Source organism: Chanos chanos, chromosome 5, assembly GCF_902362185.1.
Source record: "Chanos chanos chromosome 5, fChaCha1.1, whole genome shotgun sequence".
Taxonomy (NCBI): domain Eukaryota; kingdom Metazoa; phylum Chordata; class Actinopteri; order Gonorynchiformes; family Chanidae; genus Chanos; species Chanos chanos.
In genome coordinates this window covers 6553272-6569377 of record NC_044499.1, presented here as the reverse complement: position 1 = coordinate 6569377, position 16106 = coordinate 6553272, and the positions used below count along the sequence as shown (strand labels likewise).

At 40.1% G+C, this 16106-nt stretch overlaps 1 protein-coding gene across 1 annotated transcript in view; it reads right to left on the bottom strand.

The window, feature by feature from the left end:
- Positions 1–2666: 2666 nt before the first annotated feature.
- brinp2 (bone morphogenetic protein/retinoic acid inducible neural-specific 2) overlaps positions 2667–16106 on the bottom strand; it is a 44626-nt gene continuing 31186 nt past the window's right edge. The window contains exons 6-7 of the mRNA XM_030775265.1: positions 6194–6416; positions 2667–3786 (exon numbers count right to left, since the gene is read on the bottom strand). Of these exons, the coding sequence (XP_030631125.1) occupies positions 2667–3786; positions 6194–6416 (1343 nt within the window). The remainder of the gene's footprint in view (positions 3787–6193; positions 6417–16106) is intronic.

Genomic DNA, 16106 nt, shown 5'->3' with positions numbered 1-16106 from the left:
GTCTTTCATTTATAACATTAAGGCTGTCCTCTGTGAAGATTTTTAGAGACCCAAATGAGAAAACCCCTGAAATTAATATAACATAATCCTCAATCCACTTGACATGTAACCTTATCTATCATGGACGTATTTGCTGTAGGGTGTCTGTGTGACATATGTAACACCATGCAACATTATAGCAAATCGGAGCAAGTTACTGCCATGTCTGCATTTGTTTCTGTATGTTTATATGAATGGTACAAAAAAATAACACATATTTATTCAGGTAAACCTTGCAACTCTGTAATTTCACATCAAAAATATTCCAGAACATTTTTTAGTGCTATTTTTTGAGCTGTATTAATCTAACTTGTTGGATTACAATCCACGGGGAAAAATAACGATGCTAGGACATGAACGTTACTGTATATTTTATGACGTCATTACATAAATACAGTTATACTGCCGATGATTTAACCAACATGAATCAATAAACACAGAAATGTTCAGACTCATCAAAGAGCTTTCTGGAGGAGACCCTGAAAAAGTTTATGCAACACCCTTTGATTGAATGTCCTTCACTGGTTTAATGATTAGCTGGAGACTGAAAACTGATTTTTTAGTCATGAAATTCTCATATTTATAAATCCAGTATGGGTTATATATGGGGTACTCCAATATATCTGGCCAAATGTTCCTTGGAGTATGGACACAACAAGATGAATTGTAACAGTGTGTGCCTTGGTTCTGCAGCTCTCAATTTTAGACTTGTCAAATATTTTCTAACTTTGTAAATGTCAGTCACTGTATTGCACAAAGATCTTTTTTAGGGATGGAATACCAGTTATGGCAAATATCCATAAGGTCTACGTCCGCATTCTTAAGTTTGATACAGAGGATGTTTATATTATGTTCTCTTTTCAAAACCGAAATATTCTGCTCCCTCATAAAGCATGCAACTCATAAATGTTTAGAGGATAGAAAATATTCAGGCGAGAACCTTATGAATACCTTAGTACAGGACTTTTTTTTTTTTTTTATAAAGTTCTCAAGCTCATTTTTACAGTAGCTTTACTTTCTATCCTGCGGCATTCCTCTCTCACCCCTCTGAAAATGCTGTCGCTTTCTTGACGTATCGTGCAGTTTTATGTCTAAAGTCCAACGTCTTCCAAAAACTGAACTTAAGGGTGCTCAAAACTTGAACTGTTTTTGAGTAAAATGCAAGTACTGTAAAATGTACTCAAGTACTTTTTTTTTTTTTTTTAAACGCTTACTTCAGTACTTATACAGCACGAATATTAATATAGATGTTGTATTGAGAGACTGAACAGCATATCTGCTAGCTGCACACGTTTTTAACTAAACAGGCTTTGTAAATATATAAAAAAAGAAAAACTGTCTTCAATGGATGAGTATACGTAGAAATATTTTAATGTTATGAAACACAAAATAATTCAACTGCATTTTTAAATCGAGATAGCGTTTTTACAGAGCCATCAAATGAAGCCTTTCTCCTATCAGTTCATTTATGAACTGATATTATAGATAAGGATTAATAGCTGTTTTTAATTGAAATTGAACTGAGCATGTTGTGGAAAAAATGTATATGAGTTAATGTAAAACATTAAGAAGAAAAAAAAAAACCAAAAAAACCAAAAACAAGTTTTCAGAAGAATACAGTCAAGCAAGTGTGCTTTGAAATCAGAACGTAGACTCCACTGTATAAGGCATTAGATACTTTTTTTTGTAAAGTAAGAAATGTTTTTGGTCTTTGCACTTTTCAAAAAGTACAAATACAGAAGAATTTTTTTTTTCTTTTCTTATCAGATATCCAAGGAGCAATGTGCAGCTTTCACATTTTAAATGGAATGGAGCTATATTTACAAAGCTGTCCACAAACCATGTCAAAACAGTGTTAGAATATAGATATATATATTTATATACTTTTTTTTTTTTATAACATTATCACCTCAAAAGAGATCAATAAACATTTAAAAACAGACATTTTGCCATTTGATTTACTTTCATATTTACCTTTTGGTTCAGCCATGTCTCTGAATAAAAAGCTTCTTTTAAGAGCATTTCAATCCAATGTTAAGTACAGATATACATCTCACAATACAGGATTTGTGACTCCAGATAAAATAGAAAAAAAAGCGTAGATTTAAACCATAGCGTAGATTGTTATCATGGTTTGACCATTTATGCTCCTGTTTTATGTAGAGTAGAATCCTTATCTTTTATTTTCCCCTTTCAGATGAAGCACTGACATCGGCAGAGAGTACCTACATTGGCAGAACAAGAGTGTTTAGAAAGAGTTGGAAATGTTCTTTTTTCTCTCCTCCAGGAACTAGGAGATGGTTCCTTTTTTCAGTCCAGTTTCAATCAAAAGTTCTGATTAAGAATCAGTAATAGCCAGAGTTTAACTCAGTGTCCCATTAACTTTCCACATCCCACACATGTGCCAAAAAAAAAAAAAAAGTTCTCCTTGGATGTGAATATTTAGACAGTTCAGAAATATCCATTTTCAAAACTTAGTTTCCTGTACTTACCACGGCAGGCTTAACACACACACACACACACACACACACACACACATACACACACACACACACACACACACACACACATACTCTCTCTCTCTCTCTCTTTTTTTTTTTCTTTTTCTCTCAAGTGAGTCATCCGAGCTAGCTGCACAACTGGCTTAGCTCTGGTTCTGAGGAGTTGGGCAGCTTGGCACTGAAGCTCTGGAGAGAGTCCCGGATTCTCACCACCTCGCTGGTGGAGAGCTTTAACCGATGCCTCAGCATGCAGGAGAAGAGATCCAGAGGTTGCGCCCCCGGTGGAGAAAGCCTGTTAATTCGGTCCCTCATCTCCAGCAACATTAAGAATGCAGCGTCCTGAGAGCCCTGCGTATAAGGGTAGTCCAACTGCAGGATCAGATCCTTGATTCCCTCTGGATCAAAGTGCATGCTGTAGCCAAACACTTTCAGGCTGTTGATCTTCATGTATCCCAGGTTGGACGAATGGTCATCCAAGTCCAAGGGCTCGTAAAAAAGGGTCTCGTTGACAGTGGGGTCGTCTGTGATCACGCGACTGCGCAAGTAAATGTGTACCGTCTCAAAGAAGGACTTCCACTTGCTACCAAGATTAAGGGTCCAATTGTAGCATTGAAGTGAGGCATCCAGTTTAGTTCTTTCCCAATCTGGGAAGTCCAGTTGATTGACTGGCATGAACCAGCTCTCCGAATGACTTCCCCCGAAGGGGTTGACGTAAATTGCAGGCACGGGCTCGAGGGTACTGTTCTTGGTCGAACAGATCTGGAAAGAAATCCCCATCAGCATGTGGATGAGGTTGGACTTGTTCTTGTTGCTCTTTAGGGTGAGCAGCATGCGTTTCCTCCAGGCCGGGTTAAACCAGCTTCCCAGACGCACGTCGTTGCTGATGTAGATGGCGTGGACCTCCATGCGACTGTCTAGCCTGTGCAGGAGGTACCTCATTTCGGCGTCTGGCATGTCGAAGTCGAAATTGACATAATGGTCCAAGGAGTTGGCTATGTTGGGGCGGCAGTAACCCAGGTGAAGGATACTGCCAGGTTGGCACGTCCCACAGCGGGTAATGTTGTCCTGGGCGCAGGAAGAGCAGGATGTCCCCTCGCCCACTAAGCATGGCACCGTCCCCTGGCAGGCGGCGCTCTGTTCCGTGCCACATATGCATCCCTGCACCTCTTCCGAGAAGGTTCCCAGGATGCCGTGTTCATTGCAGTAAAGCAGGGACTGAGCTCTGTTCAGCCAAAACCCCAGCGTCCTGAATGGTAGAGGACATAAATGAATGCAAATGCAATTAGTCACTGCGGAACACCTGACCGGGCTTTGCTTAAAAAAAACAAAAAAAACAACAACAAAAAAAAACAATGATGTGAATTCACAGACATCGGCGCTCCAATGACATGAAAAATCATTCGGCCTCTAATCTCTGAAAACATTCAATCAGGACCTGACATTGGCCTTATTTTCATTTTAGCAAATGAGGTGTTCATTTTCCTTTTATTGATTGATAAGATTATTAATTGCCTTCAGAGGAGCTGTCCTTTAACAAAGGCAAGCTGTGCTTAACCAGAATAAAATACGACAACTAAGGGCACAGAGGAGAGGATCCAAGCAAAAAAAAAAAAAAAAGACAGCATTTTATTTTCATTTACCATCATCCAATTTAGAAAGTATCAAGAGCATTTAATAAATGGTTTTGACTCCAAAGGCTTTTCATTATCCCGTGACTTACTGCATAGGACTTGAAGGATATCAGCGGCCCCGCACACATAAATTAGATCCCTCAGTCTGCACTTCAATTTTTTTTATTTCCGCCCCCCCCGGGAGGGCCTGTTTTCCTCAGGCCATGTACAGCTCATCGAGTCCTTAACATTTTCATCGTCTGATAATCTAACATGCATACGTGTATACGATGTCCACCAGATGCTTTGATGTCAATTCAAACAGTCCTACATTTGAGATAATCTGTCTGGCATCACGTTATGTAATTCAAGTATTACAACACTGACTCATACCGACAGACAGGGGGTGAAAGAATCTGCCTCAAGTTATGTTATACTTTATGTCATGTAATATATTCTCATATTCAGTGGCTAATAGCATCAGACGTATTCAAGGAATCCTTACTTGCTCTTGCCAAACTGTTTTACTCATGTTTCAGTATGACAACAGAGAATATAGAAAGAGATATGTTCTCTACAGAATTATAGGAAAAGGGTCAGTTAGAAAAAAAAAAAGCGAGTTCTGTTTTGGGGTTGCAAAATTTGAGGTAACTGAAAGATTCGGTATTGGATTTGGATGACATCTATTTCTGTTGGAGGAAACAGAGGTAGATATCTCACATGTTGCCACGGTGATGAATCTGAATTGTAGTGCTTTTTTGTGCGCTGTAGGTTTACCAGTGTACATCTTGAGATTAGAAACAGAAAAATGCACACGTTTTGGCTACAAGCTTCTTTTAACATCTCCTTTAAAGTCCTGAACATAATTATCCCCTCTGTCACACACAGATGTCCAGCCGGGATCTTCTTAATGATCACATCACCAGTTGTGTTAGGGCCAAGGATCTCTCTGAGCTTGTGTTACGTGAACAGTATTGCTCTGGAAACGGGTGATGGTGGTGGTGGTGGTGATGGTGGGGAGGGGGAGATGTGGTTGTCAGAGAGACTGAAAGTCTTCAAAGTGAGGGACGTTAACTACAACCTGCCACACTCTCGGACTGCTTGATTACAGTGTGCAAACACTGACCACTCTTCACGCGGGTCCATTCAGTCTCCGGGAGAGGCTAAACATCTCTCTCTCTCTCTCTCTCTGTCTCTCACTTGCTCACTCTCTTTCTCTCTCTCTCTTTCCCTCGCTCACTTGCTCACTCTCTCTCTCTCTCTCTCTCTCTCACTTGCTCACTCTCTTTCTCTCTCTCTCTCTCCCTCGCTCACTTGCTCTCTCTCTCTCTCTCTCTCTCTCTCTCTCTGTCTCTCACTTGCTCACTCTCTCTCTCTCTCTCTCTATGGCCTTGATTTAGCCCACTTAGCTTAAGCTTTTTTTCTCACAGGATCAAATACCAATTGCCTTCAAATAATGAACAATTCAACCATGTAAAAGTACTGCTTTAATGCCTTTCAGGCAAGCTGTAAATAAACTATGGGACATGGCATATATTGAGTGGTGACGATCTGTAAAGCTCTTTGCTATTTTGGGGCACAGTGCATAATTGAAAGCCGTTAAAAGGATGCTGGAGCAAGCATTGCATCCAATACTGCTTCTAAAAACTTTCACTGTCCATCAATCACCTCTTCTCTTTAGTGCTACAAGTGAAGTGATGTTCATTTATTATCTAAAAGGCCAAACTGCTTTTTGTCAAGATTTTGGAGGTCGATGGATAAAGTACTTAAATTATTTGTCATTGCTAACAACTGAAATTTGATGGGTTATTCACCAAACAAAATGCTTATAGAATCTCTGGTTCAATTCATTTGATATATCAGCACATACATCTTACTGATGGAAAAGTGTGAAAAGTATCAGATACTAACAGTTCAGAAAGTTGAAATAGCATGTATTCCTTCAGTGAAGTTTAGGAGCGGTTATTGCCTTGTAACAGAATACACAAACTTCAGTTCCTAATTACTCATCTTGCATTATGAAGTAAATACCTGTTACAATACCTCTCTCTTGGCAGGCTTATCTTAGGCTGTTTCGGGCAGCGTTTGCTCAAGGTGAACAGTTTGCGGACGATCTTGTGAGCTTTCCCCAGGATGAGTTTAGAGCTCGTCTCCAGCTGGCTGTACCTCCTCTGCAGAGCCAAATCTGACGTCCAGAATTTAAGGATAGCCGAAGTGTTTAAAAAACGATCGGTGGGCAGTTTCTTCAGGAAGGCCTTGAACTCGTCTGAAACAAGCAACCAAAAAAGAAAAAAAGAAAAAGAAAGAAAGATAAATACCGCATAAGCAGCCTTTCATTGTTTGCTCAGCTGGAGTCAAATGAACTTGTCTAGAGGACATTTTAAATGCTGCAGGAGGGAACAACAGGGATGAAGGGTGATAGTTACAGATAGGTATTTATCATAGGAAGTCTACCTAAGAGTCACTGGAACACTGTGTCTGGCTGGTTTGTGCAAATAGAGAGTTATTGACAATGCAGAAAACAACCTGCCAAAGCACCATGAAAATGTGCACAGTTTTAAGTTCAAAGGTCCTAAAAGAGAGGGAGAGAGAGAGAGGGAGAGAGAGAGAGAGAGTGAGGCGGAGAGATAGTGTGTGTATGTGTGGGAGTGTGTGTGTGGGGGGAGAGAGAGAGAGAGAGAGAGAGAGAGAGAGAGAGAGAGGGGGAAAGGTTGCACATGGAACTCTCATAACAAGCATATGAGATGTAATTTCATATAGAACAGCTTTTGACTCCTCACTTGAAATAATGACAGAAGGTTATGATTCATTTGTAGTGGGAGAAAAAAAAAAGAAGACAGACAGTGGGAAGAAAAGCAGACGGATCTTGACCACTTGAGAATTGTTCTTTTCTCTCTCTCTCTCTCTCTCCCTCTCTTTCTCTCTCTCTCTTTCTTTTTGAAATTCGGATTTAAATTCCATCTCGGGTCTCATTGGTAATGTTCTCTTCTCTTAAAAGTTGGTATTAACAATCCATTAAAATGACTTAAACGCGCACGAGTCCTGACACACAGAGAGATGTGCAGTAGCTGGAAAAAAGCAAGTCCCTGGTGTTTCTGCTGGCGAGCGGACGTGGGTGGGTGTGAGGTTCCAGTGAGCAAACTTATGTCCCAGGCCATTACAATGCTCAATGATGCTGAGAGTACTGTACCCGCAGGCTTCCCCCAGATAGCACTAAATGAGAACGATGACATTAGTGCTTGGACAGAGTGTCACTTTGGTCCGTTTTAAAAGCTGCTCTGCTCTCACACATCCCGCTTTGTTCTTCAAGGCTTCCCCCCATTAAGTTAGCGGCTATACGGACACGTCAAGAGACTCAGAACGAGGTCGGAGAAAGCCGCATCGCGCAACGTCTCTCTCGGATCACTCAGTTACATGTGCGACGTATTGTTACTGAAGCGTTTTGGGTTAAAACCGTTTAGTATGCTTGACTGGCATAAGGAGAGATCATGTAAAACACTGCTGTTCCAGATGTGGATGGGTATGTTTGTACTCTACACTGAAATGGCTGTTTGTCTGAAAAAAACACCATGTCACCTTCTTTTCAAGTCTACCGGTGAGATAAAGAATGTCTGGGCTAAGGAACGGTCTGTATACCGTTAAGTGCTGACCGATACCGTTGAGTGGTCATGTCATGTAATGAAAGCTCATTCTGCCATGTTGCTATAGAAGGCGTAGCTTGAACTAGTCTGTCAACTTCACCCATGCAGCAGAGTGAAACACCAGCGTGATATAGCTTCATCCAAAATCATTTAATTATTTCTTTGGGGATGACTTGTCCTTTTCCTATTCATTCTCCTTTAGTCTTTTGTCTTCGTTTTTCTCCTTGCTATGCACATCTTTCTCTTCCTGCTATGCTCTCTCTCTCTCTCTCTCTCTCTCTCTTGCCCTCTTTCATTTTCTCTCTCTATCTCTCCCTCTCTTTATCCCTCTGTTGTCCCGGTGGTAAAGACAGCTCATTGGTATTCATATCACACAGTGGGAATTTTGTCTGTCTATTCTGCTTCTTTCTCTGGCATTTATGACTTTATGTCCAAATTTATGGACAATTTAGCCCTTTCAAAATCTGTCAGACGGAGGGATAGGGTTATTTTCGTTAATAGACAAAGCACATTCTCGTTCTTTTTTGAGGTAAATTAGTATTTCAGATAACCGTGAGCCACACAGAGGAACAGAAAACTGTCTGCAGTCTAAGCATGTTCAATTAGTCGCACAACAAGGAGCCTGCATAACTTGTCTTCCTATGCCTTACAGAAGGGTGCCTGTACGTAATCTCCAGAGACTTGCCTTTAATGCCCACAAAATAAGTCCACAGCACACATTTCTCTTCAGTAACCTGGTTTGTTGCATCACTGAATCCTAATATGTGAAACTTTGGCCGCTGTTCAAATCCTCCCTGTGTGTACACACGACTTTGTGTAGAGCAGTGGGAAATTCTTGATGTGTTGGTACTGAATAAAGTCTTTTTAATGAGTCAGGTAGCAGACTTCACACAATGGGTTTAACACAGCAATTAACCTCACAGTGCCCTCCACAGACAGGTGCATGGGGCTGTAACAAAAAGGTTGCCATTAAAAGCAAAAGAAAAGTTTTATGTGACTTCCGCTGTTTCCGCAAAAAATTACATAGCAACAATCTAACTAAAGGCTCTTTTTTCACGCATTATGCACACTCAATTTCATTTCATGTTTGTAACCCTGTTTCTCATCGGCAAAATCATCTTCATATTTATCTTACTTCTTAAATTTCAATTGCTGCCCTAAACAAAAAAGCCAAAAGAAACAGCCCCGAAGCCTTAAAACCGAAGAAAAAGGATGATTAAACCAATGCTGGCATAACGTATTTATAAGTTAGGAATTTAATCTGGATAGCTTCCCAGTTTCTGGTACAAACAGCAACAAGCAACCATTACTAACTGTCCACACAGAACAATAAGATCACAATTTGTGGAATGGGTTTTGCATAAAGCCGGACTCGAACCCCTGACCTCAGGGTAAGTGGTCAGTTGCTCTTGCACTATGACTGACCATGCCATTGCCTAGCTGCAAACACATCTTTTCAGGTTCAGAGAGAGGCTGAGGTTTTCCCACGACACAGCTCTTAACTGGCTCACTTCCGTTATAAACACACACAATACAAAAAAATCTCAATGACACTAACAAGAACCATACAGGCAAAATCTCAGCACAACTAAACTAAACTGGTGATGTTTGAGAAACTGACTACCAATAGGTGCAGTAGAGAACAGTAGAGATTGACTGCAGACATGCCTTAACCAGTAGATGAATCTGAGAAGAAGTCAAACACAATTTCCACGATTATCTTCGGTTGACATGCACTCCACCTCTACGACTAGGAGGCAGTTCTCCAAATCCAACACACTAATCATTTTTACAGTCACCCCCTCAAATCTGTCACTCAAATCAGACCACTGCAAATGGCCAACTAATCATAAGTAGTTTCTTGGTGCAGCACTGGCAGTGGGACAAGATGGACAACGGACACTCTGTAAATCCTCTCACTGTCTTCGACTTCAGGGTTTTGTGCTCAGCTTTATGCTGGAGGTATGACCTTCGTTACCATGCCAACCTGCCCAAACACCCCTGGGAATTTTTGATCTACAATCATCTTGACGGTTCCAACAGCCGGAACCTCTGTTTCCCTCCAGGTTCGTAAGGCAGGCAGTTAGACTTGCATTACATGCCGCCACAAGTTATCTGTGAGAACCTGACGGGGCTTCGATCCCTTATGACTAGGAAGCTTTAACATGGGACATGCTGCTTGCATTAATGAGAAGTCTAGTCGCCCCATGTCTGAGAGAACTGGGACTGCTACAGTCTGAAACTCCAATGTCTGAGAAAGGTGTTTTCTTCCTAAGCAAGCAAGGTTCTCAGAATGTTCTCTAACACTGTTTATAATTCAGCACATGTGCAGAGTAAAGATTAATGGTATTGTAACGACTGCTTTACAATTTAAATTGTTTTTAGGTTGTGGATAATTTGTTCTACCCACACACGACAAACAGGTGCAACGTTGGTTTGAATCACATCAGCAGCTCTAAATAAGATAAACTTAAAACTGAACTCAAACTGAACTCAGTAAACTCACTAACAATGGTTGAGAAAGTAACCACCAGCTGCTACTATTCTCTGTACCTGCTTGGACACCATTATCTTTAAAAGCAATTAGCAGAGAGATGGTCCTTTATTAGTTTTAAATTTTCCCCTTACTAGAAGTTGCATCTGAGCAAAAAAAAGTTGTATGCAGTTCACACCATCATCTTTCCTAGATTTGCGTGTACACTGGCTGTAATGTCAAATTCATCCAGGAGATGATGCAGAGAGGCCAACATGCTAGCTCTTTTTTTTTTCCTATATAATATTTACTGAACTTGCTAATCTATAATTGAGATCAAGGCAACTGCGGCTCATTGGCGGTAATGGATAAGTAGTACAGCATAGAACTGAAACACAGCAGAGGGAAAAACATAGATAATATTTTCAAAAGCTAGTGTTACGGGGAACCACATTTCATACGTTCTGTGATTATATTTTGTCCCTGTGAACGTTCACGAGGTGCTGCTTTAAAAACGGGGGGAGAGTATGTGAGTGTGTGTGTGGCATTTCTGGTCCTGGATAATTGGCTGGGCTCGCTTTTCCTGTGTGCCGTCGACGGAGGTGGCTGATTGGCCAGATGTACTGCTCAGCAAGCAATTTACGAAACTCCGGCACGCTGTTTTTGTCTGTGAGTGTTAGGCCACATAGCATGATGAACTGAGACACAGAGAAACTAATTAGGATACAGTGTATTCTTGTTCATGCATTGTTTCTAATAGTCCCTTCTCTTGGCTTAAAGCTACCTGCTGTACAGCAAGTGCTCCATCTTAATACTGTGAATACTCTGTGTGTGTATATATAGCGTATATAGACTAATTGTGCACTGAATCATTGCTAAGCCTTTGTCAATTTTTTTTTGTTTCGTGTTTTGAAACACCAGACAGCAGTGCAGCAGACAATCGCTGAGGGCCATTTTGAGGAAGAATCCTCTGCACCATTAGGGTTTTGGTTTAGAGCTCTTCATCTATTTATTTTTTTAATTGTATTGCTGGCTGTTTGACCATTCTTAGATCTTTCTTTCTTTCTTTCTTTCTTTCTTTCATTCTTTCTTTACAAAACTTTGGGATGCTTTAACAAGAAAGAACAAACACTGGCACTAGTACCTATTTGATCAGAAAAGATGAAGGTAAAAGAACGAGTGATGGGTCAAACCTGAAGGGGTTAAAGAAGCTAAGAGCAGGAATGTTGTGATCGATATCATGAAAGCACAGCAGGTTTTCCCACAAGATCTGAAAGCTGCGGCTATGTGACCGGATGAGGGTAACCCACTACGCTCTTGTGTTGACTGCTCGGTTGCTGATTGCATTTCACTGAATTCAGCCATTTTAGGCTTTCCTTTTTAAATTAATTTATTTTTTGTTAGTTATTTACTTTTTTTTTGCTTCAGCTGTTTAACGTTATTGCTTTGGTAGCCTCTCCATGCTGTGCTAGCCTGCAGGTAGAACACATTTATTTGGATAATTACGTGGAAAACATTTGTGTAATGTATGCAGGCTATCCAAAAAGCTGTATTGCTGGACAACTTTAAGTTTTGATATCAGGTGGAAGCCAGCAAATGGGATAAAGCAATCCTGCTAAAATTGCCTTTTATAATGTGGCCTCATGCGTTTTCATCTGATGCAAAATAGGATTTTTTAGATTCATTATACCTTTAATGAACTACTTTGCATCTAAATAGTGCTAAGACATAATTATCATTTCTAACTCCTCTGATGTCAGATTTAATGCTGAAAAGTGCAACCTGGAAGGAGGCTGTACAAGGCTGAGAGCCTGCTTTCATTCATCGCAGGTATTCAATTTTCTTTAATAATTTAATGAAACTGAAGGCGAACATAAAATTATCGAGAGCTTCATCAGAGCGTAAAACGTGAATCAGACCAGGGACGGACATGAATATAGGACCCGCCGTCCTTCGACATATATATATATCCTCTAGCAAAAACGGGTCACTCGTATAATTTATGTAAATAAGCATGTTTCGCCTTCTTCAGGAGCGAAAAGGATCTGTTTCTTTTTTCTTTTTTTTTTGTTGACGTTTTGTAGAACAGCATGTGTGGTCACTGGCCTATATATGTCTTTCGAGTTTTTCGACGTGCTTTTATTTGGTATTACGGGACGTTTGCAGTTCCCACAGGACCTAACATTAATCACAGATTGATCAGACGATCTCTGGCTGCAGGGTGCAGAATTATGGGCTGTCTGGAAGAGTCGACGGTTGACAGGGCCCGTGATTAGAACATCTCTTCGAGTGTTAGCGATGAGGTGAAGGATCTTTTTCCTCTTAATCGCTCAGCTGTATCAGCTGTAGATTCGTCTAATCTCACCTCAGTTATACTCCAATCAGACTCACATGAATCCCATCAACTGTCAACCGTTTCCTCTCATCTCACAAAATGATAACCTGGGGCGTAAAAGCACAAAAATACATTCTTGAGGTTCTGCAACAAACAAACAAACTTCATGCCTGAGGGACCTCAAATTAGCTGTAAACTTGCAATAGAACTGAAAACTTTTTTGTTTATAAACCGTAAATGTGTGAATTTACTACAAATGCCATAATTAGCAGTAATTACCATCAGACTTGCTGTAATGTAATAAGTGCTTAATACATCCGTATGCTCCATACGGTATGTACAATATGCAACAAATACAATGAATTCTATATATTAGGCTGAATGCAATAGTCCATAAAAATCCATAAAAGGTCAAGACATGAGCCCAAATTAGAAACAGTTGTGGTCTCTTTGTCATAGGTCCTGTTTACACCTTGCATTAAGAGCCGATTTTGGTGATCTGATCACAAGTGGATGACCATAGAGAGTGTGACTAATCACCCCACATTTGATGCTTACAAAGCATCTATTAGAAAACTCACTTTTATGTTAATTTGTCCTTCATTTGATATGCTGTTATAATCTCTTTGTTATTATACACTGACTAAATTAGGAAGTTTATACGAATTTTATGTGGCTTAGTTAACTGACCGTAAAAAAAAGTCTCTACCGCTCCTGGAATTTTATGCCCATTTCAACCAGAAGTTGCACATGAAATATACTCCATCTTCTCCGTGTGGCGCTGGTAAAGCCCTAAGCCATAAATTTGTGAAGCTTTTGCTCTTGTTGTTTGGGTGCCATGCTCTCAGATTGCTGCTTATTGTACTCTTGTGGATGCTTACAGCAGAACTCCACAGAGCCTATCAAAGTCACCAATTCTAAAATCTCATAAAATAGATCAGTTCTAACGAACTCAATGATTCTTGCTGACCAAACCCAAAGCTGCCATATAAAACCTCGCTTGCTCTCACGGTTCCCCTTGATCCGTGGGCATTGGGGGATTTACAATCAGATATTAGTTTCATAGAAAGGATATATATGACTGTTGACAGACCTCAGCTTGTTGTGATGCTCGTAAATAAGAATCCAACGAACTAAAATAACTCTAGCAAAAAAAAAAAAAAAAAAGAGTGGAACTCTGAGTGTGAATTTGTGCTGAACGATGTCTTTGGCCCATTGAAGTTTTAGTGACCTACTTTTTACAGTGATCATTAAAGGGTTTATGTAGCATGTCGTGGGTGTGGATATATTTTAATACGCGCAATACCGTATTAGAATTAAAAAAAAAAAAAAAAAAAAAAAAAACAAGGCTTCTGAAATTACACTCGTTGTACATGTCTCATGGGTTTATAGTTTCAATAATTGCAGTCTCATCTCCCTTTTATTGGCTATTACAGGAAAACATATCTGGTACTATGTGCAATGTTATCAAAAAAAAAAGAAAAAAAGAAGACGGTGGGTACAGAAGGAGCATGTCCAAGGCTAAATGGGTCACCTGGATGAATGAGGTTGTTATTACTAAAATAGACACAGGTGGGTGGCTGTTGGATCGGAACAGTCACGAGTCAGGACCAAATGAACTGACCTGTCAGAGAGCTCATTGTTCACATCATTAAAAAGAGAAATGATACAGATTTCGGCATAGGAAGGAAGGTAATTTCTACTGTTCAGTAGCAATTCTGCTATATCTTTAGCTATTTCCTCTGAACTATGTGAATTTTTGAGTTTTCTTTTTTTTTTTTTTTTGCCCCGAACAGTGGGGGTCTTCATGACCCAGAATGCTTTCGATGACGAAGGAGGCCATGTATGGTCATTTAAACCGCAGTGTGTTTCTTCTCAGTGTAATAATTTCACTCTATGGTGCTTTACAGTGTGTCTCATCATAGATAAAGAAGAAAAAAATAGTTGTGATAGCCATTTTACCTTCCAAATGCTCCATTTTATATATCAACGATTAACTTCTTCTAGATATCACGTTAAAAATATTCTGATATCTGATATTTCCTTCAAAGCACATTTTCATAGCCCTGGGCTTTCTATCACGGAAAAAAAAAACCAAAAAAAAAAACCTTCTGAATTCAGATGGCTCATTATTTGTGTTTGAACTTTCATCATCTAATATGACTTTAAGATTAACAGGTTGAAAGTGATTTGTGAAAATCAGTGTATATAATGGCGAGATTAAAAAAAAAAAAAAATGCATATGCGAGGCCTGTGGTGATCTTCAAATGATATACTTTTAACCGGTTGCGATGTCCTATTTTTCCAGTCACGCAGAGAAGTAAGAATCAAATAAGCCGGTTGTTACTTGACGAAAACGGTTCATACTTCTGGGCAAATATTGAGGGAGAGATATTGTCACAAAAAATACATAATCTATCTTAATAGATATGACCGGCAGCCTATATCTGGCCTCCCAGCGAACGCCGGCTGCTTTTGACTGTTATTTTCTCGGGCTTTTAGGAAGCTGCAGGATTAAAACCCCAGGGGTACGGCAGTGGAGTTGGGTTTAGACGCTGCTCCTCTCTCATCTGGCCTAGGCACTGTTTCAGCAGGATCATATGTCTGTGTCAAAAGGGGCTGTGGTATCTGTAAAGGCGCAGCACTCACAGACGGTTTAGCCCCTGGGCTGCAGTGGTATCATCAGTAATGCATTGACTGGGAGCTCACTATCCTCCCTTAATTAGACTGGCTGACAGCAGGGGTGGCATCAGATGTTGGGGAGGAAGGCGGTTTGGTGACCCCGATGTGATATCTTCCAAGAAACAGCACGAAGACGGATCTATAAGATTTGCTATGCCCTAGTCTGTGTCTGTGGAGAGCCTCTATGTGTGTGTGTGTGTGTGTGTGTGTGTGTGTGTGTGTAGAACTCTCTCCTTTAGTTTGGTGCTCACCATTTGAATGTTAACTGCTCTCAGGTGATGAGGCGGTTTCAAAGCGTTGCTCATTATGAATGCGATACAATATCTGGTCGTAATGGTCAAAGGCTAAATATGTCTATGGTAAGCATTTATGGGCACTTATCGTCTGCTCAGTGACTGCGCATTATTTGTTTCAACTGATTAAGATTTTTGATGTGCATCTTGAACATTCTCGAGCCGAAGATGCATGAGAAGCCAGATGGTTGATTCAATAGAACAGGTGTGATATCCAAACATTGTTCTGTCCACATGCCGTAAAAGATAAACTGTTTAGAGCCATCAACATCAAAATACAATGAAGCCAATTTAACTGTATTCAGTCCCAAAATGCATACAACTGAATGGGAAGTTAGTCCTTTTGTTAGTCTGAACACAATCAAATTGATTTAGCAGCCATTAAGTATAGCAGAACAGCATCATTAAGAAGACAGAAATGCCTCCAGTATTCCTACTCATCAAAGCCACTTGTTTCCAAGTATTTGCTCTTCAAGACCAAAAGATGAACTACTCTGTTCCTAAAAAAAATTAAAAAAAAAAAAAACAATTT